Here is a 23,103-nt window from a genome sequence, read left to right on the forward strand (position 1 = left end):
TTGAAAAAATAAATTCAAACAGTTTTTATCTTAATCCATTTATTTATTGAGCCTTTCATGTTTTCATTCACATGTCACTCATTTATTCACGAAAATGCTGTTTGATAAAGTTTTATTTCAAAACAGAAAATTAGAAATGTTTTCCCATCCTGCTCTTCATCTGCATCAGTTTAAGTGAAATATGCTCTAGTTTCTGTTTGCTTTCTCAAACCAGTTCTGCAGATGCCTCATTGTTTCTCTTCATTCCTTCATCCTGCAACACCCTTCTGCCCTGGCAGGTGTATTTAAGATGCTGCAGGGAGACGGGAGGCAGAGCTGAGCTGAGAGCATCAAGATGGCCTCTGCTGTGTTTCTTCTGCTGCAGCTGCTGCTGCAGCTGCTGCTGCTCACCTCCCAGGTGTCGGCGTCTCATCACTGGGGAGGAACCACCAGCTTCACCTACAAAGGAAGGAACCCTGATGGGACGGTTAAGGTAAAAACCCCAAAATAACATTTTATATTTAGATTTAACAGAATGATATTTAGCATAAAAAAGTTTTGTTTTGACTGTTGCTCCATATTAATATGCAAAACTGTGAGGAAGGTTGTGTATACAGTCACATCCTTTAAGCATGTATTAAACATACTTTTCATTAAACCCGCATTTCTGTATTATGTATATTTTTTAATTAACGGAAATAAAAACTTGAAGTCATTAGTACGAGTGTGATTAATCTGTGGTTCACATAGTGATGGATTTACTGAAATAATCAGATTTTAATAATTTAATAAATTATTGAATCTTTATTCTGTAATACATTATTGCATCTTCTTTCTTTTCTTCAAGACTTTTGAGATGATTGTCCACAAATCATAAAATCATAAAAATGTGAAACACTTACCAACTAGCTGATTGATGAAACATTTTAAAACATTTTTTTCTTGCTTTACAGCTACTTCAATTTCAAATTAGAAAAAATCTTTAATATGTTTTACTATTTATTACTTAAAACAAACAGTTTCAACCTTTTTTAAAAATGTTAAATCAATCATTTACATGAAGGACTGAAACCATCTTGTGCTGTAAAGTTTCATATTTTCTTATATTTCTCCCACAGATGTCTCTCCGTACCAGAGATACGTATGATTCCTGTTATTATTACCTCTACTGGTATTGTTACGGTGGTAACTGCGGCTATGCAAACACTCGAGTCAGAAGTCAAATTGACTCCAGCAGCAACACTCCATCCTATAAAAGCCAGTGGTGCGAATCAGAAACTGTTGAGACGTGGACCCTCCCCAGTGACAAACCTTTCAATCTCAGGTGAGATTAAAAATATATTCATATTTGAAAGAATGGAATCACTTTGAATATCATCACCCATGTTATGAAAAGCTGTTGTGTTTTTGGCCAAATATACATGAAGCTTTATCTTGTCTTGTCCTTTTAAAATACCAGGGCAGCCAGCTGCTGCTGGATCGATACTCGTAACTCGGTTGTTAACTGGAACTACGATTCTCAAGTGGATTTTGGAACGAGGTCGGACACAAGAAAACCAAATAAATCACCTGACATTGCCATTGTCCCCTTCTTAAGGTAACTATCCTTTGGTGTCTGTAACTGATCTGCCTTTAATATAATCAAATGTAAAGAATAAACCAAAATATTTGCATCATTTTCAATGTGATTTTCATCCAGTCAATGTCGGAGACTTCAGAGAATGTTGAAAATACTTTTGTTCTTGGTTTTCTGATTTTACAACTTGTGTTTGCATCTAATGAAGAGTTCCTCAGAACTGCCCAAGAACGTACAGGCTGGCTGCCTTTGACCCTGATGGTGACCGAGTCCGCTGCAGGTATGGGAGTAACTACGGATACGAGTGTGAGAACTGCCATCTCCCTTCAGGCTTCCAGCTTGACCAGGTCAGTCACATGTTTTAAGTTATATTATTAGCTCATATAAACCTGTGATAATTAACTATTTAATTAGTATGTGTTTGTTTTTCCAGGATTCTTGCACTTTACGCTACCAGTCCACCTATTCCGACTACAGAATCTTTGGTTTTGAGATGGTGGTAGAAGACTACGCACGCGGCACTATCGATTTGTTCTACTCTGATGGATCAAGTGTTCGCAAGTATCCACTGCCTTCAAGGATGAAGAGACAATCCTGGTTGCAGACTTCCTCCGCCCCCCCAACTACAACTACCACAAACAACCCCTGGTGGTGGCAGTCTACCACTACACAAACTCCCACAACTACAGCTGCACCAATTACCACAAACAACCCCTGGTGGTGGTGGCAGTCTACCACTACACAAACTCCCACAACTACCACAAACAACCCCTGGTGGTGGTGGCACACTGGCATTGCACAAATTCTCACAACTACCGCTGCACCAACTACCACAAACAACCCCTGGTGGTGGTGGCAGACTACCACTACACAAGCTCCCACAACTACCGCTGCACCAACTACCACAATTACCACAAACAACCCCTGGTGGTGGTGGCAGACTACCACTACACCAACTCCCACAACCACAAACAACCCCTGGTGGTGGTGGCAGACTACCACTACACCAACTCCCACAACTACCACATACAACCCCTGGTGGTGGCAGACTGCCATTGCACCCACACCAACCGGGCAAAGTGTGAGCAGTACTCCCCTTAGTAAGCAACCTCTGCAGTTCTCTTTTCTAGGTAAGAACACATTTACTGGTTTCAATAAATAACTGGCCACAAAGTGTTTTTTCTGTCGTTTTTCAAACCAGACCCACTGGGAGTGTTGCAGGAAAGGCTAAATAAAAGCTGAATACCATTTCATACCATAATCCTTAACTCTTATTTCTGGGGTTGACAAAGCTTAAGAAATGAGAAATGGGGCTAACCCTGAGAAATGGGGTTCAAACACAGTCCAGTTAAAGTTTACAGAAGAGTTTACTTTTGTCATGTAAGAAACAAATTAGGATCTAGGAGGAAACGGTTTTCATACCTCTGGCAAATATTTGGATCAAGCTTAATTTGTTGCTTGTTTTTTCTGAGTGGAAATATTAGTCAACTTTTAGATCAGTACTGCTAATGACCCACCTGCCCGGTTCAAGTGTGGGAACCGCAGAGAGACCTTTTGATCTCAGACTGTGAGCTCATCACCAACAGTAAATCGTCAAATTTCCTTTTGAAAAGTGGTTAAGACCAGTAGGCCTCAGTGAGACGCGGTGTTCTTCAGGGAACAGAAAGTCATAGATTGTGGAATGTGGTGATTCGTTTATCATTTCCCAATGTTGTATTTATTCCTTAATAAATGTACACAAAGTAAAGGTTGGTTCTCCATTTTCTCCCTGTGTGCCAAGAAGTGTGAATGTAGGCAGATTACCAGAGCCTTTGACTGATATATACAAACATCTTCCATTCAGAAGTACATTATAATGCAAATGCTCAAGTGGAAAACAAGGTTGTATTTAAAGTTTGTTTCTTTTTATTCCCCAGTGGACCCGCCCGTTCCCTCATGTGAGGAGGGTCTCTACCTGCCTAAATTTGAGTCTCCGACACCTTCACATGGAACACGGATCACGGCTGAGGTCAACAAAGAGGTGGAGATCAGAGTCAAGGCAACCGCAGTGTATTCATCGTAAGTTACCAGAGTTCACTAAAGGCTGATCCCAATGACAAATCAACACTGATCAGATAATAACCTCTGCTTTTCTTGTCACCCAGAATCCAAAACATCGTCTTCAGTGGGCCAACAAACGTCACCAAGCACAGGGACACCAACAACGACTTTGTCATCAGGTGGACACCAGCTGAAGACGACCTGGAGGAACAATACCCAATCTGCTTTGTGGTGGAATCAGTGAACGGGTGAGACCAGGATTAGTTCATCTTTTGTCTCTTTCATTTTGTACCTCAGCCATGAACAGCTTTACAATCTCTTCATAACAGACGCAAGCCTTCCAGACAATCTTTTTCCTTATTTAATGTCCATTTTAGGGACATAAGGGTTTTTCCCATTGTTAGGTTGATGAGAACAGTAGTAGCACAGTAGTTATTTCATAAATGACAGAAGTGTTTCATTCAAAAGGAAAATGAAACAGTTTCTTGTAATACATTTTCAGGAACTCTGCCTATCAGTCTGAGATGAGGTGTGTTCTGGTGGAAGTCCAAAAGCATCAGAGTAAGTGTGAGCTTTCTTTGGGAAATACCTTCAGTAGACCAAGAAAACAGTTCCATCGATCTGTGGAAATAATTTTACAGAAATTATTCAAATTTCAGGCCATTCTTTGTTGCCTACTAAACATTTAAAACATTTGTGTTTGTTCCAGTTGAAGCCACAGTGACCTGCAGCGAATCCACAATGAAGGTTGAGGTTGACAAAGCTTCCTTCTTTGGACTCCAGGAGGATCATCTTCGCCTCAGTGACCCCAGCAACACCATCTGCAGCCTCCACAGACACTCCAACAGCACTCACATCGTCGCCATCATCCCCCTCAACGGATGTGGGACTCAGATCGAGGTGAGAGCGGTTTGACACGTCACTCTCATCTCCTCCCGGTCAGTTAGCTGTTTTAACACTGACCTCTCCCTCTGCAGGAAGACGATGACTACCTCATTTTCAAGAATGAGATCACCACGGGGAGTGACGACCGAAATGCTCTGATCACCAGGAAGCACCTGGTGGAGGCCCGGTTCTACTGCCAGTACCCCAAACGGGGGAATGTGACCCTGAGCTTCAAAGTGCACAGAAAGAACGTCACGGTGTGGGAGAAAGGCTTCGGCACGTTCACCTACCAGCTTGAGTTCTACCCAGACAATCGGTTCGGCGCCATGTTCAGCCCAAACTCTTACCCCCTGGAGTACGACGTTGGAGACAGGATCTACATGCAGCTGGACGCCAGCTCCTCCGTCAACAACACCGAGATGTTTGTGGAGTCCTGCAGAGCTGCACCGTATGACAACCCCAACTACCATCCAACCTACTCCATCATTGAGAACGGGTGAGGCCTGGCTTTCCATCTGGCCAACGCATGCATGACGTTAATGCTTCATCATCTTTAATAATGGCTGCTTAGAATTACACATTAATATTGGTGAAGACATGCAGATAAAATGACAAAAATCCAATTCAAATGTCAAAATATTTATATTTAAAACTCCCAAAATAAGCAGTTTAGTTAAAAGAGAATTTTATTTAAAGCTAAATTTTCTTGTCTTTTTATAAAAAACTGTTTATTTGACCAACTTCTGAAGATGTTTGACGATGATCATTTCCATCTGATCCAGTTAACATGAGCCTTTGGTTCCAATCAGGTGCAATGTTGACCCGACTCTGCAGATCCACTCCACCGCCAACAACAAGGAGTTCAGGTTCAGCATTGAGGCCTTCAAGTTCATCGGACTGCATGATCAGGTGAGCTGGAAAAGAGTTTTAATTGAATTGGAGTATTTCCACCAACTGAATGCAGTTTGCACCTTTTGTTTGTGTACATTTTTGAACAAAAGTAGCAATTATTATCTAAAAATAATGAATTATTAATATATTCTGTATGAAAACAAACACCAGAGGGAGTGGTTTCTGTTCATTTCTGTTCTGTGTGTTGTTGAGTTCAGGTGTACATCAGCTGCACAGTCATGATGTGTGAAGCAGGAAACCCCAACACCAGGTGCTCAAGGGGATGCAGCAACTCCACCGGGCACAACGTCCGCAGAAAGAGAGAGGCTGTGATCGAGAGCGGAAAGCACTTCGTTTCCCAGGGTCCTTTGCGTCTGAAGCGTGAAGCGGACCCCAGAGGGGGCTCAGGTAAGGAGATGAGTTCAATGAGCAGCAGATAAAATGTGAACAGGACTCCATCAGCACCGTGTTCCTCTGGTCTGCAGCTGTCAACCTGAACCTGAACATGATGTTTGTGGCTGGATGTCTCCTTGCTGCTGTTGGGATGATCTGCGGCGTGATCATCTACAAAACCAAAACCTCCAGGGCCAAATACCAACCTCTGCCTACACATGAAAGCTAAAACTGGAACTTAGTTGCTGTAATGTGAGATCTTGGGTGTTTCTGAAGTAATGTAATTTTCTAAACTAATGTAGAAGCAAATAGCTGAATAAATGACCAGTTCTGTTTCCTCCTGCTCTGTAATGATGGTAGCACGGATTAAATGTTTGTCTGTTATAATTAGTCAGCTTTGAACTAAGTTGTCTCAGTCATATGTTAAAAAATTATTTCTATCTTTTTGTGTTCTTTCCTGGGTGGGTTTGGTATTTCTAAATGGCTCAATAAAAAGACTCTTAAAAGATGCAAATGTTTTTACCATACCATACCATACCAGCTTTATTTATAAAGCACTTTAAAACAACCACAGTTGATACAAAGTGCTGTACAATCCAAAAACAAAAACACAACAAAATAAAAATAATTGTAATTAAAAGTAGTTTAAAAACAAAGACATACACTTTAAACTAGATCTCACTGGTGTTGAAAGCCAAGTTAAATAGATGAGTTTTAAGACGAGCTTTAAAAGTGGACAGAGAAGGGGCCTCTCTGACCTGCAAAGGTAAGTCATTCCATAATTTGGGGCCCATAACAGAGAAAGCCCTGTCCCCTCTGAGCTTCCTTTTTGTTCTCGGTACCTCCAAGAGCAGCTGATTTGCTGACCTGAGGGACTGATGGGGTATGTGGGGATGAAGAAGCTCAGTGAGGTAAGCCGGGGCAAGATTATGCAATGATTTAAAAACAAACATAAGCATCAGTGAAAGTTGTGAAACAATCATTTCTCTGTTCTGAATAAATGATACTGTGACTTTAGCTCTGCCAGTTTTATCATCACATCCTGTAGGTTCATTTCATAAATGAAGATTTAGGCTTATTGAACATTTATTAGGAATCCTCACCAGGTCACCGTTGAAATTTGAGCTTGGTGGATTCACATTTTCTAATGATGGAAAATGTGAATTTTATGATCAGTTCTTCTGTCTCTTCACTTCTGAGCCTAACCCACAAGTCACACATGGGATCCTGCCAACGACGCAAAATTATGGTGACAAACAAGCATTAAATAACCAGAGTCAAGTGAAAATGTTGAATGAGACCAAATGAACATGGAGCCCATAAATTACAGGATGCATGAGTTCTGAGTTCTGTGCAATGGATGGGCCTTTTGCTTTTTCCTCTCTTGCACTGTTAAAGGAAGAATTACTAAGGTTAGCTTAATTTTGGAAAAAGCTTGGCTCTCTCTTTCTTCCTATTTCCCGGGTCCTTCCGGCGAGCAGCGTGTGGCAATCAGGAACGACAATGCGTGATGACATCACAGAGTTTAATTCTCAAAACAAGCAACGTATGAATTAACAAGAAAACTGCAGAGTTACAGAGATATACATTCTTTACCTGGGACAAAAACGATAGAAAAGGAAAGATAGTGAAAAAGGCAAAGACATGTCCTTGGAGAAAGCTGATGCCAAAAAGGCAGAATATGGCAGCTATCTGAATTATTATTATCATGTTCGATCTCTTATAGTGAAGGTGTTTCTCTCCTTGTTAATGTATTCAATTAAGGCGTACCCCTGGTTCGACCAACCAGGCTCTCCTCTGGACACTCAGAGAAACTTAGACCTTCCCTTAACTTCACGCCAAGATCAAAAAGCCAATTTTGTCTCCTGTAAGACAAAAGAGCAAGCAGCTGCGTCCTGACCCCCTGGTCTTCTAGAGCCACCTGATCAAATAGACCCTTAACATAAGACTTCACATATACCTGTGAATTTTAAAGTGTCTCCTTCACAAGTTAAACTCAGTAATTTGATTTAACGAAAGATTACCTTCACAAACCTAGTTTTGCTCGTCTGCACTCAGCATCTCCAAAGATTTGAATCTTTGCCTTATCACATAAATCCTGAACAATTTTCTAATACTAAACAACACATTTTCATTAAAACAATTTCCATTTGATTCAGATATTATCATAGACAGTACAATTTTCAAATACATTCAGCATTCACCATTCTAAACTTAGATAATGCACTTTGGTTAAAAACTTGCTATTAATACTTAGAAAAATGTTAATGATCTCAACATTCTATGTTGTATTTAGTTTAAACCATACCAGATGTGGTTCTGGAAGACCTTTGATGTTCTGTGAACCAAACCAGCTTCCCTCTCCCGGAGATGCTGATTTTACGGCCTCCTGACCTCTTGTTGCACAGCAGGAGTCTCACAGAGAGATCCCCTTTTTATCTGCATTAATTTCCTGCTTCTGAATACTTACCGATAGAGTAGTTTAGTTTTAAATCTTTAACCCAAACCTATTCACAATTAAAAATTTGTACCTGGCGTATGATTAACTGTATTAGCACTTCCAAAATAATTATTTTTCCTCAACAGTCCCCCTTTTGAGATCTGAGAAACAGATCTCACAAATAAATTGATTAAGGCTTTAAATAAAGGAACCAAAAACTACGTATTACACTAAATTATATATCAGTAGCCAAATTATATAACAGCACCTGCAGCTTCTGGATCAGAGCTTCCCAAGGTCGCACTCTGGTGTGAAGCTCCAAAAAAAATCTAGTTAAAATTGAGACTGAAAACTATGACAAACCATTTTACTTATATGTTGCAAACAAAAAAGACGTATGTATGTCACAGCAGTTTTGATGCAAGAAACATGCACAGGTTGGAAAAAAACAACCAATTGCACAAAACTGGACAATGTAGCACAAGGCTAGCCACCTTGCTATCAAGGGCTAGCAGCTTATGAAAAAGCTTCAACCATTACAATGGGTTACCCAGTTACAATATTAACTCACCACAAAATAGCAGTGTTAATAAACCTAGGAAAGTTTGTCGTAACGAAGCAAGACGTTTACAGTACATGCTACTAACATATCCTGATGTAGCAGTGTGATGTTATTACACTAGATTGTAAAAAGAGAAGCTATTCCGGTAGGAAATTATATGAGCACTGGCAGCTTTTATTTTGAAAAAGTCGACAAATCCATTGTGGAACAGCGGGTAACTTCCTGTTTCAGAATTATTATTTTTATTAAAATTTAATGTTTTGCAAATGAAAATGCAAATGATCATCTTTACTTTTGAACATGTTGAGTTAATAGATTATTGTTTTGAGTTTCAGTTCGGCATTTTAATAGACAAGTTAACGGGTCATACCATTATAGTCTGTTAAGGGTTTTCCACACTCTCCGTCGCGCTCTTTCTGTTCAGATTCCGTTGGAGAAGGTATAAAGTTTTGCTTTCTGTGTTGATTGTTAAGGAAGAGTATTTTAAATTAGCTTAATTTGGAAAAAAGCTTGGCTCTCTCTTCCTCTGATCCCAGGTCCTCTCAGCGGGCGGCGTGCAGCAACAAGGAAAACAACAATGCGTGATGACGTCACAGAATTACAGAGTTTAATCCCATACAAAGCAGCGTATGAATTAACAAGAAAACCGCAGAGTTACAGAGATATACATTCTTTACCTGAGACAAAAGAAATAGAAAAAGAAAGGATAGAGAAAGAGGCAAAGACATGTCTTTGGAGAAAGCTGATGCCGAAAAGGCAAAATAATGGCAGCTATCTGAATTATTATTATTGTGCATGAACTCTTATAGTGAAGGCGTTTCTTTCCTTTTTAATATATTCAATTAAGGCGTACCTCTGTTTGACCAACCAGAAGCTACCTTGGACACTCAGAAAAACTTAGAACTTCCCCTGATATCACGCCAAGATCAAAGGCCATTTTGGTCTCCGGTAGGACAAAGGAGCAAGCAGCTGCATTCTGGTTTTCTGGGCTCTACGGGCCATTTGGGCCAATAAAACCATAAAATAAGACTTCACAGATACCTGTGAAATTCGGAGTGTCTCCCGTTATCTTCTCCTTAACAAAGCTAAATCCAGTAATTTGGTTCAAGGAACGGTTACCTTCACAAAACCCAGTTTTGCTCTGCTGCATTCAGCATCTCCAAAGTGAGTCCTTACCAAAAATAACACATAAAATCAACAGTACAAAATGAGGTACAATTGCTTTTCTTAACCTATGAAACATAACATTCAAACAATTTCCATTTGATTCAGATATTGTCACAGATAGTACAATTTTCAAATACATTCATCATTTACTAGATTAGTAGTTCTAAACTTAGATAATACAATTTTCGTTAAAAACCTGCTATTAATACTTAATTAAATGTTAATGGTTTCAACATTCTGTTATATTCAGTTTTATACCATCCCAGATGTTGGTTGGAATACTTTTGATGTTCTGTGAACCAAACAGGCTTCTGTCCTGCAGGAGATGCTAATTTTATGGCCTCCTGACCTCTGATAACACAGCAGGAGCCTCACAGAGATCCCCTTTTTATCTGCATTTGGTTCCTGTTTCTGAATACTTACCGATTGAATAGTTTAGTTTTAAATCCTTAACCCAAACCTGTTCAAAATTAAGAAATTCATTCAAAATAAGAATGTTCAATATACCTTTTACACATGGCGTAAGATTAACTGTATTAAGCACTAAAAATAATCATTTTTCCTCAACATGATCAATGTTTTTAAGGATAATAATTGACAATTTGATTATTGTTCTTGTAAAATAATGTGCTTTGTTGCACTTGAATTCTGTTAAATGCTGATAGAACTGCGTTAGCAGCTATTTTGATGCTCTTATGCTAATGAGACATTGCTAATAAAAATGCTACATCCATGTGCTGATAACAGTGTTCATGGTTAAACAGGCGCTGTGGAGCACTGTGAAGAAAAAGCCTGTTCTGAAATACAATTTTCTGCTATTTGAATGCAGGAGCATTAAAAGTATCTTCAGATCAGCTGTTGTCCGGCTATTATTTGTCAAAAGACACAACGCAGATTCAACTACGCTACACTGACATAACTATTCAAAGAGGCATCACAAACAATCCAGCAAACATGGTTCCTTTGGATTGTGACGGAGATTTGGATTTGATTCCAACAACCCCAGCACAAAACCAAGTAGCTAATATGTCATTTTCAAATAGATATGGATGTTCTGAAAAGCTGGTGGTCATGAATACCATGGAGGTCTAGATGAATTCTGTGAGGAAAGACGGGAAAACAAGGTAACTGTTTTGTTGTAGTCCAGCTTTCTTTCCCGGATCTGAAGGATTTATTCTTCAGCTTTGGGCCACGGTCGGTGCAGCCAGGACTGTCTGCATGGTTCTGCTTAGCTTTCTGTTAGTCCGTTTACAGTTTCAGTCACTGGTAATGTTCCATAACCAGCAGTTACCTCCCCATACACTTCAAGCCAATAAATCTTCATTTTTATCAAGATTTCTAGAGAAGTTTCTTGTAGAATATCTTTTGCCAATTTAGCTTGTAAATCATAAAATGAAAATAAACAAAGTCTTAAATTCTGAGTGATCAACCTGTGATGACAGAATATAAAGAACTACCAAGGTAAGCAGATAAAATAACAACAAAAGGTAAAAACTGAGGTGAGAGGCTGAGAAAACAGCTGCATGTTGTTAAACTTTGACGTTTTCCTTTAAACCATCATTCAGGTAAACAGATGAAATATTATTTTGTTAGGTTTTGTTTCTTTTCAGTTAGAAGAACTGCTTCAGTTGGGACTCAGCTGTTCTTTGTTTTTCACTGTGCAGTAAGTCCCAGGAGTTATTGTTACCTTCTGTGTACAGTGAGAAGAAATGGACTCTTCTTGTGTTTCCAAGAATAAAAGAACCAAAGACAAAGGGTGAAGCAGAGCCTTGGAAAAATCCTTTGTGCCTTTTAGTCATAAACAAATAATAAGTTCCCATAAAATCTGTAAAAAGAGAATATTATTTGATTTTGTCACTATGGTTTAACATTTTACCATAGAAACAACTTTTACAATACAGTCTATATAATATTCTGTAATGTGCAGTCAGGACTCTTTCTGATTGTCAGAGTTCTGGTTGATGGTTTTCCAATTTTTATGGAGATCTTTACAAATTTTCTCGTGGCTACAGCATAATGTCGTCTCATGAACTCATGAACAAGCAATTTGATGTAGAAATTTCTTGAATTCCTCGAGAGCAACAGTCTCAAACGGCTTTCCTTGGAAACTGGTGATCCCTGGATTTTACTCAACCTACCAGTTCATGGCTCTGTTGCTGTCATGGCCACTTTCTTCCAAACTTATCGGACTTGTCACTCCATAAAGCCACCAGTCTGGAGTTTACTGGGTTACATATTTAGTTTTTTAGCAGATATCTATAGAAACAGCCTGCATGCTGAGGCGCTGGGCGTGTTACACCTGCTGTCATGAAGGTAACTGGAACACCTGGAAGGTTGATCCAATATTTCCTTGCTGTTGTGTTTGATGCTGATAATTTGAGCACATAAGAACTAAACACATCTTCCTTCTTTCTCCACTGTGTAATCATTCGGGCATTTCCTCTTCTGTTACCGGCAAAGCTGCTGGACCGCAAAACAGGATTGGTTTATTTAGATTTCGATAACTAATCTGAATGCTCTGAAAGTGGGAAAAGTTAAGCCTCATTGTGTTTGGAGGTGGAGGCTGGTCCAAATCACTGCTGCATGTAATTACAGTAAAAAGTTCTGTAATCCCAATTGTTCCATAAAACCAGTTCTGCAGTTGCTTCATTGCTCCAAACTGAAGAACAGGATCCTTCACCTGGAGCTCCTCCCTGCTCAGCAGGTGTATTTAAGCTGCTGCAGGTAAATCTGAGCATCTTCAAGTTGTGCTGGGAGCGTGACGATGGCCTCCATGCTGCTGCTCCTCCTTCAGCTGCTCCTGCTGACCTCCGTCATCTCAGCGCTGCAGCACTGGGGAGGAACCGTCAACATCGCCTACAAAGGAAGAAACCCAAACGGATCGTTTAAGGTTGAGAACAATCATTATAAATCTATAACTGAAGCAGGCTGTTTATCTTTTTGTGTGTTAGGAGAAATTATGAACACATTCTTCTGATGTAGCTCACACAGATCTTATGTTTATTTCTCCAAATTACCATAAAAAATTGTACATTTACAGTTTTTTACCTTCAGCTTCTTGCAAATCACTTTATATGTAAATTGTGTAACAGAAGGTAAAAGTTCAAGATATCATCTAAAGTGAACCCTGGTTTGTTTTTGAACCTTTTTAAAATAAAAAACCCAGTTTTTTATTTAAAAAATTTAAACAAAATGTTAGATTTCACACACTAATAGTTCCAGACATTTTACTTAATGACAAAACATTAACATCTTTAATTCACTGGCTAAAATTTTTATCCATTAAGTATTTAATTAAATAAAAACTGGTTGATTAATGACTAATTGATATACTGATCAAATTACTTGATAAATTGGTTGAATGGTTGCTGGAATCAGGGCTGCACAGTGGCGCAGTTGGTAGAGCTGCTGCCTTGCAGCAAGAAGGTCCTGGGTTCGATTCCCGGCCCGGGGTCTTTCTGCATGGAGTTTGCATGTTCTCCCTGTGCATGGTGGGTTCTCTCCGGGTTCTCCGGCTTCCTCCCACAGTCCAAAAACATGACTGTCAGGTTAATTGGTCTCTCTAAATTCTCCCTAGGTGTGTGTGTGTGAATGGTTGTGTGTCTTGTATGTCTTGACACCCTGTGACAGACTGGTGACCTGTCCAGGTGACCCCGTGACCCCGCCTCTCGCCCGGGACGCAGCTGGAGAGGAACCAGCAACCCTCCTGACCCCATTAGGGAAGAAGGGTGTTCAGAAAATGGATGGATGGATGGTTGCTGGAATCAATAACTGATTGATTCCTAGGTTCATTGATTACCAGTCAACTGTCTGAATGATTGATTAGTTTGTCATTCTTTGTATGACTGATTGATAAGTGAATAAATAAGAACATTCAAAACCACTTCTAAGAATTTTAGCATGAATTCTTTCAGGTTTAATCTATTTTGACTCTTGTGTTCATTTAATGCTCAATATTTTCCATCATTTTATCATCTGAAGATGCACATTTAATCTGATGTCTGTTTAGAAAAGGATCAGTTGGTTTCATAAGTTATGCTAAACAAACAGATTCTCTCCATAAAAAATGTGGATTTATCTTTTGCTCATTTATGTTTTTTCTCACCAGCTGTCAGTCCGGTCCAGAGCGACTTCTGATACCTGTAACTACCCCCAGTCCTGGGACTGTTACAGTGGAAACTGTTCCCACCCCTCCAGCAGACGGTTATCTCAGATCGACAGCAGCTCTGATAAGAATCAGTGGTGTGAAGCAGAAAACATTCAGAGTTGGATTCTCCCTTCTGACAAACCGGTGAAGTTCAGGTGAACGTTTTCTTCTAATCAAACCAAAGACCAGTTGATGTGACCTGTCAGTGTTTGGTGCCAAGCTTTAAATGAAGGTATCTGTCCTCTCCTTCCTAAAACCAGGGCAGCCAGCTGCTGCTGGACCTCAACGCGTAACTCTGTCAGTAACTGGAGCCTCAACATGCTGGTGGATTTGGGATCCAGGTCGGACACTAGAAAACCAAATAAATCCCCAAACGTTGCCGTTCTCCCCATCATCAGGTACTTATCCTACCATTCCACTGTTTAATTTACTTTTCCAAATCTATACTTTTGAATAAATCACGGTCTGATGTATTGTCTAAGTTAGAAAGAGAAAGTACCTTCAGGCTAAAAACTCTGAAAAGTAAACCACAGTGCAAACTCCTAAAGAAGGATTTTGAAGAGATGTTTGAATCATGAAACAGATTTAGAGCAGAGAAACATGAAAGAAGCACAGCAGGTGGTTCAAGTTTTTGGTTTTAGTTCTCTTTTTACATTGGTAGTTTAGTTTTTAAAACTTACTTTCAATAATATTTTTATTTACAGTCGTATGATTTTATGTTTCCCTAAGCTGCTAATGTTCCTCATACTTACAGCTTCTGTTATAATCTTTAACCTCAATAAAAAGATTGTTAGCAGATCATTATTTACAATCTTTTCTGTGTCTCATGAAGAGTTCCCCAGAACTGCCCCAGAACATACAACCTGCCCTCGTTTGATGCTGATGGAGATCACGTCCGGTGTCGCTACGGCAACGTCCCAAACGTAGAATGTGACAACTGCAGTTCAATCCCAGGTTTCCAACTTGATCAGGTGAGCTGGGCGGTTCATTTACACTGTTAGTGGTTCAAATAACAGGTGATAATCTGCATGTGTTAACTCTGTCAGGATGCTTGTCGGTTGACCTACCAGTCCACCAACGCTGATCACAGAGTTTTTGGGTTTGAGATGATGGTAGAAGACTTTCCACGACGTTCTATCGATCTGTTCTACTCAGATGGGTCGACAGCTCGCAAGTTCCCACTGATTACAAGGATGAAGAGGACAGTGGTTGTGGGGGACTCATTAAACATAAATACACCAGAAACCAAACAGTTTACTGCTAACCCAGAAACCTCCACCTCCTGGAGGCAGCAGTCGACTCCTGCAGCAACTAAAGGTTCAGTCACACTGGAAACTCCTGACCCCTTCTGGTCGCAGCAGAAAACCATTTCAGCTGCACCAACGATTACAAAAACATCTTCAGCTGCACCAACAATTACAAAAACATCTTCAGCTGCACCAACAGTTACAAAAACATCTTCAGCTGCACCAACGATTACAAAAACATCTTCAGCTGCACCAACAGTTACAAAAACATCTTCAGCTGCACCAACAATTACAAAAACATCTTCAGCTGCACCAACAATTACAAAAACATCTTCAGCTGCACCAACAGTTACAAAAACATCTTCAGCTGCACCAACGATTACAAAAACATCTTCAGCTGCACCAACAGTTACAAAAACATCTTCAGCTGCACCAACAGTTACTAAAACATCTCCAACAGCTCCTGCTGTGACCGTTACCCCCTGGACACCAACTATGTCGTCTAGACTGCAAAGTACAAAACAGCAAAAGGCAAATATTTCCCCCATCAGTGAATTACCACTTCAGTTTGCTTTCCTTGGTAAGAAAGGTTTCATTGTTTCTAATAAGGTTCTGACACTATTTATGATGTTGCAGGTAATTTAAAAATGTAAATATATTGAAGATGTATTCTGCACCTAAACCAGCACCTAATGATGAAGATGTGGCAGAAATGTAAGGGAGCAAATTTGGAAGATAAAAGTGAGATTTTAAAGTAATTGTATATAAAGAGTCTCCATAATGTGATTGTTGTGCATCCATGTAAACTTTGGAGAATATTTGTTGCTCAGCGTGTTGTAAGGAAACCTTTAATAATCCTGTACTCAGTACAGTCTGCATAGACTTGGCACAGTCTTTATACTCCAGTTTCCTCCCACAATACAAATTGGTTGAATGTTTAGTTGGTCACCCAAATTCAATACAAATAAATACATTTAAAATTAGAGCCATGCTGTAAAGTGTGTAACCTCCAGCACTGTTGGGCCTTTTAACAGAGTAGGATGTTAAAGTTGACATTGTCTCCACCTTCCGACCCAAAATGTGGACGTCATTGGACTCTGTTTGAAAATATGAAGTTGTGGAAATACTGCATGGTGAGGAGCCAGATGTTCAGATATATGAAACCCAAAGCAGAAGTTTGTTTTCCAGTTTTGACCTTAATTGAAACTTTGTAACCATGATTTACAAAATGAACCGTGTTCTGTCCGTGTAAGATCATTTCAGGAAACATTTCTGTGATTTTCACATTTAAGTTCAGCTCCTGTCTTCCCTTCTTCAGTGGATCCTGCGGTCCCTTCATGCCAGGACGGACTCTACCTGCCTGGCTTTGTGGCTCCAACACCTTCAGATGGAGAACGAATCGTAGGAGAGGTTGGAAAAGAGCTGGAGCTCAGAGTCGTGGGACAGGCCACACATTCAGCGTGAGTTCAGTTCACTGACAGCTGCTCAGAAATGACCAATACTGGACAAGTTCATTTTGAAAAGTCATTTGGAAAAGTAACTAAGTGACTGAGTAACACCAGATTACCTGGGTCTATCAGCCAAACGCATCAGACTCTCAATTTATTAACTAGTTCAACTTTACAATGAAATTATTCAGCCAATAAACTCCATTGTACCAACACTAACATTTTAACACATGGCTACATAAACACAGCAAAACCTGACAGACATTAAAACCACACAGCAGGCGGTCAGCAGCTCTTCAGAGAACCAGAGCATCAACATGTGATGCTAAATCATTCGATTTTTAAACCAACCTTTCTGCACAGACACATAATGACAGTTTTGTCTTGCAGTCAGATGGTCGATCTCTGACAGGACGTCACTTTCAGGTTTCAGCAGAAGTTTTCAGACCTTTTGAAAGCAGAGACTCACACTGGGGAAACTTGCTGTTTAACAATCAAGCACCATAGAAACAGTAAACTGGACTTTTGTGTCCATGATGGAGGCAAATGAAGCTGTCAGTAACGGCTAGTTACTGACAGAATAAATGACGTCCAGATATTTGGGTACAACTGAAAAAAAGTCTCACAAGAAAACTCAACAATCCTTCCTGGGCAAAATTTCAGACCTGAGATGAATGTAATTAAGATGAATGTAATTAAGATGAATGTAATTAAGATGAATGTAATTAAGATGAATGTAATTAAGATGAATGTAATTAAGATGAATGTAATTAAAATGAATGTGTTTGAGCTGAATGGAGCCTGAAGTCCAGCTGGATGCAACTGATTCTGTGCTGCAGTCCAACTCGCATTTTATTATCAGGAATTCAAATGACGTAATGATAAAACATTTAGTTTGATTACAGGTTAATGATAAATGTAATCCAATTCTTTTTATTTTAAGCTCCAATTACTGGGAATAACACAATAATCTCTGCATTACTTTCATATTCAGGATATTTAATCTGATTTTAAGTGGGCCAACGAACGTCACCAAACACAGGGACACAAAAACCGAATTCATCATCAGATGGACACCGACTGAAGACGACCTGGGAGAGTTTTACCCGATCTGCTTCGCTGTGGAATCAGTGAATGGGTGAGTCCAGATTTATTTCTGTTAAAAGGAATTTATTATGGATTAATGAAACCATAATGGTTTCTCTAATACTTTAGTTTAGCATTTAATCAGCTTTATAGTCTCGCCCTGAAGAATTACTGAAAATAATGCTGCAAAAGGTCCATTTTGATGGTTTTTAGAATAATGTTCTGCTCAGCTGAAATGTTCCGGTCCGTTTCTTCCCATCTGGTTCCAGGCGTTCTGTCTACCAGTCTGAGATGAGGTGTGTTCTGGTGGAAGTCAGGAAGCGACAGAGTAAGTTTGAGATGCGAGTTTGGAGGAGAGAATACAGAAACGGATTGATAAAGTTCCTCTGTCTGGATTAGAGCTGCAGTTTCTCAGAAACTACAATCCCAGTAGAGACATGCTGTTGATCACTGGACCCTTTGAAATCCATTCAAAAAATGTTGTTGTCATTGTTTTCTTATTATTCTAATCATCTTCTGGTTCTGATTAATAAATCTATCCTGGTTCCAGTTGAAGCCACAGTGACCTGCAGCGAATCCACAATGAAGGTTGAGGTTGACAAAGCTTCCTTCTTTGGACTCCAGGAGGATCATCTTCGCCTCAGTGACCCCAGCAACACCATCTGCAGCCTCCGCAGGCACTCCAACAGCACTCACATCGTCGCCATCATCCCCCTCAACGGATGTGGGACTCAGATCGAGGTGAGAGCGGTTTGACACGTCACTCTCATCTCCTCCCGGTCAGTTAGCTGTTTTAACACTGACCACTTCCTCTGCAGGAAGACGATGACTACCTCATTTTCAAGAACGAGATCACCACTAAGGAAGACGACCCGAACGAGCTGATCACCAGGAAGCACCTGGTGGAGGCCCGGTTCTACTGCCAGTACCCCAAACGGGGGAATGTGACCCTGAGCTTCTCAGCACACAGAAAGAACGTCACGGTGTGGGAGAAAGGCTTCGGCACGTTCACCTACCAGTTTGAGTTCTACCAGAATGACCAGTTTGAAGCCAAGTATGACCCAAACTCTTACCCCCTGGAGTACGACGTTGGAGACAGGATCTACATGCAGCTGGACGCCAGCTCCTCCGTCAACAACACCGAGATGTTTGTGGAGTCCTGCAGAGCTGCACCGTATGACAACCCCAACTACCATCCAACCTACTCCATCATTGAGAACGGGTGAGGCCTGGCTTTCCATCTGGCCAACGCATGCATGACGTTAATGCTTCATCATCTTTAATAATGGCTGCTTAGAATTACACAATGATATCAGTGAAGACAAATTCCAGTCAAAACGATTCATTTCCACAACCGTATTTGACCAAGAATCAAAACTGCCAGATATCCAACACAGCACAGAGTTTTCTTTGGTTCAGTAGCGCTGTGACTCGTTTGTTTTTCTCGGTGCAGGTGTGGGGTTGACCCGACTGTGCAGACATATACACCTTCCAACGACAGACAGTTCCAGTTCAGCGTGGAGGCCTTCAGATTTATCGGCCTGCATGATCAGGTGAGGAAGTGCAGGCTGCCTCTCATATGCATCAATTCACATGTCAAAGTCAAAGACAGAGTTTCAAGTCAGGTCTTCTGTAAAATCACTGGATCTGTTTAGATACAAGGAGCTGATATTAAATATGATGTTGACCAGTTAGTGTTGATGTTGGTACAGCTGTTTCTAATTGTCAACTAAAAAGGTCAAGCATAAACAAATAATTTGTTGGAATACTTGCTTCAGCATAAATATAAAATAAAACATAAAGGTTAGGTTTATTGGCTCTTTGATGGAAAATGTAGCAGAGCTCTGAAGCTGCTGGACTGCAGCTCTGCGTTTTGTCCACCAGAGGGAGTGCTTTCCTTTAGTGGCTTTGTGTTGTTGAGTTCAGGTGTACATCAGCTGCACAGTCATGATGTGTGAAGCAGGAAACCCCAACACCAGGTGCTCAAGGGGATGCAGCAACTCCACCGGGCACAACGTCCGCAGAAAGAGAGAGGCTGTGATCGAGAGCGGAAAGCACTTCGTTTCCCAGGGTCCTTTGCGTCTGAAGCGTGAAGCGGACCCCAGAGGGGGCTCAGGTAAGGAGATGAGTTCAATGAGCAGCAGATAAAATGTGAACAGGCCTCCATCAGCACCGTGTTCCTCTGGTCTGCAGCTGTCAACCTGAACCTGAACATGATGTTTGTGGCTGGATGTCTCCTTGCTGCTGTTGGGATGATCTGCGGCGTGATCATCTACAAAACCAAAACCTCCAGGGCCAAATACCAACCTCTGCCTGCACATGAAAGCTAAAACCTCAACATCTGCCAGGCTGCTTGGATAATCTGAACATGGGATTCTGGATGTTTCTGAACTATTCATTAAATCTTTTTCATTTCTAATCAGGATTCAGGCAGCTTTGATTTTTTTTTTCTCTTCTTTCCTGAATAAAATGTTGCTTTTGTTTAAGAAAATTTGTCTTAAACTCTGATCTGACGATACAAGTCCATCTTGGAAAGCCATTAAATTTTATCCTTTTTATTTTCTTTCTGTCAATCTTAACGTTTCTATAAGTGGATTTTGTATATGCTAATGTATCCATAAAAATACTTCATTTGTGATTTTTGCTTTAGAAACTGATAAACTGTAAAATTCAGTTTATCAGATTTATTTTGAAATGAAGTCGTTTTACAATCTAATAAAAATGCAAACTGCAACACTTATTTATCAGCTGTGTTTGTGAAAGCATTAACAAATTCAGGTGAAAACATGAATTTCCTATGAAACAAAACTGGAAGAAAAGTCTCTGCTTGTTCTCATCTTACCTTCTGTGCTCTTTTCTGGTTTACATTTTGATATAAAAATGTATCTTTAGTTTTTTGAGTGTGAAGGTGAACGTGGTATTTCTGGTTGGCTCCATAAAAACAGTTATTGCTGCATGTTTCTCAGTGAATGTTGTGAAACAGAATGTTCTTTGTTCTAAATGAATAATTAACAGTCGGTGACTTTCACTCTGTCTTATCTGAAGATTCATTTCATAAATGTCCTGTGATGGACTGGCCACCTGTCCAGGGTGACCCCGCCCCTCACCTGTTGACCAGATGGGCACTGGCGCCCCCTGGTGACCCCAGCAGGGATAAGCGTGTAAGATAACGGATGGGTGGATGGCATGAATGAGAAAGTAAAGGGAGACTGGGTTTCACAAATATTATTTAACAAGTAAGAAACAGAAACCTTGCAAGTTTAACTAGTTTTAAAGCGATATTTAATACATTCATTAACTATAGTCACTATATTTATAGCTATATATAAACAGCTATCCTTTTAAATAAGCAAAGGTCTGTTTAAGTTTTTCACTCTTGTAAAAGTGTAATATTTTGTTCATTTAGAAAACAACATGACTGTCATGTTTATCATACAATCTGCTGCTGGGCTTCCAGGAATCACCAGAACCTTGAATTTCTCTCAGCCCATCTTACCCTTTAGCAAGTTTTATTTTCCCAAAAATCATTATTTAAACTCTGACCCCTGAACTTCCTCCTTATTGGATGATGCATTAACCCTGCACTTAGGAAGGAAAACTGATTTTCTGTTACATATTCTTGCAGAACGTTGTGTTGGTAATTTAGCGTCACCGTGGAAACTGAAGATTTGTTTTGATTTTGCTTCAACCAAAGGATAAACTCCTCACTCGTCTTACAGTAAAAGACATTTTTTATTAATTCTGTTGTTTTTTAATTGAAATAAGATAGTTTGGTTGTTTTTAGTTATATTCTAATTGCTCTCATTTAGCTTAGATACAGGCTCATTTTAAATACTTTAAATCTGTCTCTGGAACCAGTGAGGTGAAGATTTCTATGCAACTTCCTAACATAAAAATGGACCAGAGGCTGTAAATTAGGTAATTATCCATCTGACACAGAAAACCAGTTTGTTTCTACAGTCAGACTTTAGATTTGGAAAACATTACAATGAAATGAAAAACATCTATAAAATATTAACTATGCCGTATAAAACTTGTTTGGGCTAAGATGCAATAAAAGTGGTAAAACAACCAGAATCTCTGAAACGTTCAGTACATAAAGAGACGATGATTCAAGTTCTGAATGAAGGTCAGTGAAGGAGGATGAAACCGTCTTCAGGTCAATATTTATGGGCTCATTGTGAGAATCGTTTTCTCTCTCCAAGTAGTGAAAGTGACTGGACCTGTGAGTCACATTAAAAGTCTAAAAACAGCTTCAACAAGTTGGAGAATAATTGAATTATATTTTCTCAACAGAATGACAGGAAGAGTACAGAAATATTTCTGATGTTTTTTCCTGCTTTCCCTCCGATCAGTTTTCAGTTTTAATATCCCTTAGAAGAAAATGTGTCCATCTTGTATTTGGGGAAAGTTTTCACTATTATGTTTTATAACCAGAAATGGAAAAAGAAACATTGTGCTTCTTCAAAAATTACAACAAATTTCCTGCAGTAGATATTTTTGCTAAAAAAAGATATTTTCCTGTAAAGGTCAGGAAACATTCAGGGCTCTAAATGAGTTTTATTTTCCAGACTGACAGTAAAACGACTCTTTGAACTGTAAAGGTTGTTAAACATTGATCTGGGATGTTTTGAGGCTTTTACTACAGAAAAACTGCTAAAATGTCCGGGTTACATTCTCAGTTACTGATGGTTTCAGTCTTTGTTTCTGTTATTGGTGATAAAATAAATAATTTGTCTTTCATAAATCCCTAAACACCACCATCCACTGGATCACCTGCTTCTCGTTGTTTTGGCTGATGTGAGACATTTCTTAAAGCAAATCTTTTTCAGATATTTGTCATCTGCAAACCTCTGAGTATCCTCAGTGTCTGTATTTGTTTTAAGCAGTAAGACTGTTTATGTGTTCTTGATGCTTGGGATTGTTGCAGAAACATCTCAGGTGGAACTGCATTTCTGGACAAAAGCATCTCTCAAATGTTTGTTTTCCATCTCTAAAGAACATGGAATGAAATGAACTGGACTTGTTAATTTAGGTATTTTGTAAATTTACAGTAGATTACTGTGTTTGCATGTCCTGGTTTTATTGTGTTTCAGGTTTATGTGCTGAATGTAGCTGGTTAATATCAGACTTTGATAATCGATGGAGGTCATTGAAGTGTTAGATGCTGGTAATAAAAATATTAATATAAAACCTCCAAGGTCATATTTTATGATAAGAGACATGAAGAACTGGAGGTATT

General features: G+C 39.6%; 2 protein-coding genes across 2 annotated transcripts; both read left to right on the forward strand.

The window, feature by feature from the left end:
* Positions 1 to 308: 308 nt before the first annotated feature.
* LOC122824097 lies at positions 309 to 6,285 on the forward strand. The gene is made up of 14 exons (XM_044104321.1): positions 309 to 472; positions 1,098 to 1,303; positions 1,439 to 1,576; positions 1,764 to 1,902; positions 1,989 to 2,233; positions 2,291 to 2,685; positions 3,472 to 3,613; positions 3,700 to 3,843; positions 4,098 to 4,156; positions 4,305 to 4,495; positions 4,573 to 4,976; positions 5,290 to 5,389; positions 5,590 to 5,779; positions 5,857 to 6,285. The coding sequence occupies exons 1-14, from the start codon at positions 335 to 337 to the stop codon at positions 5,991 to 5,993; spliced, it is 2,628 nt and encodes an 875-aa protein (XP_043960256.1). The 5' UTR covers positions 309 to 334; the 3' UTR covers positions 5,994 to 6,285.
* A 9,398-nt stretch (positions 6,286 to 15,683) lies between these two features.
* On the forward strand, positions 15,684 to 20,280 carry LOC122824201 (CUB and zona pellucida-like domain-containing protein 1). Its single transcript, XM_044104510.1, has 9 exons — positions 15,684 to 15,907; positions 16,646 to 16,787; positions 17,770 to 17,913; positions 18,131 to 18,189; positions 18,412 to 18,602; positions 18,680 to 19,083; positions 19,315 to 19,414; positions 19,788 to 19,977; positions 20,055 to 20,280. The coding sequence occupies exons 1-9, from the start codon at positions 15,823 to 15,825 to the stop codon at positions 20,189 to 20,191; spliced, it is 1,452 nt and encodes a 483-aa protein (XP_043960445.1). The 5' UTR covers positions 15,684 to 15,822; the 3' UTR covers positions 20,192 to 20,280.
* Positions 20,281 to 23,103: the final 2,823 nt, after the last annotated feature.

Source organism: Gambusia affinis, linkage group LG02 (genome assembly GCF_019740435.1).
Source record: "Gambusia affinis linkage group LG02, SWU_Gaff_1.0, whole genome shotgun sequence".
Lineage (NCBI taxonomy): Eukaryota > Metazoa > Chordata > Actinopteri > Cyprinodontiformes > Poeciliidae > Gambusia > Gambusia affinis.

What these genes read in the sequence shown, in the direction of transcription:
- LOC122824097 (XM_044104321.1), top strand. Translation starts at nt 335, where the DNA reads ATGGCCTCTGCTGTGTTTCTTCTGCTGCAGCTGCTGCTGCAGCTGCTG. An exon ending in GCCATTGTCCCCTTCTTAAG is followed by an intron (nt 1,577 to 1,763) that starts GTAACTATCCTT and finishes CATCTAATGAAG; the next exon opens with AGTTCCTCAGAACTGCCCAA. An exon ending in GGAAGTCCAAAAGCATCAGA is followed by an intron (nt 4,157 to 4,304) that starts GTAAGTGTGAGC and finishes TGTTTGTTCCAG; the next exon opens with TTGAAGCCACAGTGACCTGC.
- LOC122824201 (XM_044104510.1), top strand. Translation starts at nt 15,823, where the DNA reads ATGTCGTCTAGACTGCAAAGTACAAAACAGCAAAAGGCAAATATTTCC. An exon ending in GGACAGGCCACACATTCAGC is followed by an intron (nt 16,788 to 17,769) that starts GTGAGTTCAGTT and finishes TTTCATATTCAG; the next exon opens with GATATTTAATCTGATTTTAA. An exon ending in TTATCGGCCTGCATGATCAG is followed by an intron (nt 19,415 to 19,787) that starts GTGAGGAAGTGC and finishes TGTTGAGTTCAG; the next exon opens with GTGTACATCAGCTGCACAGT.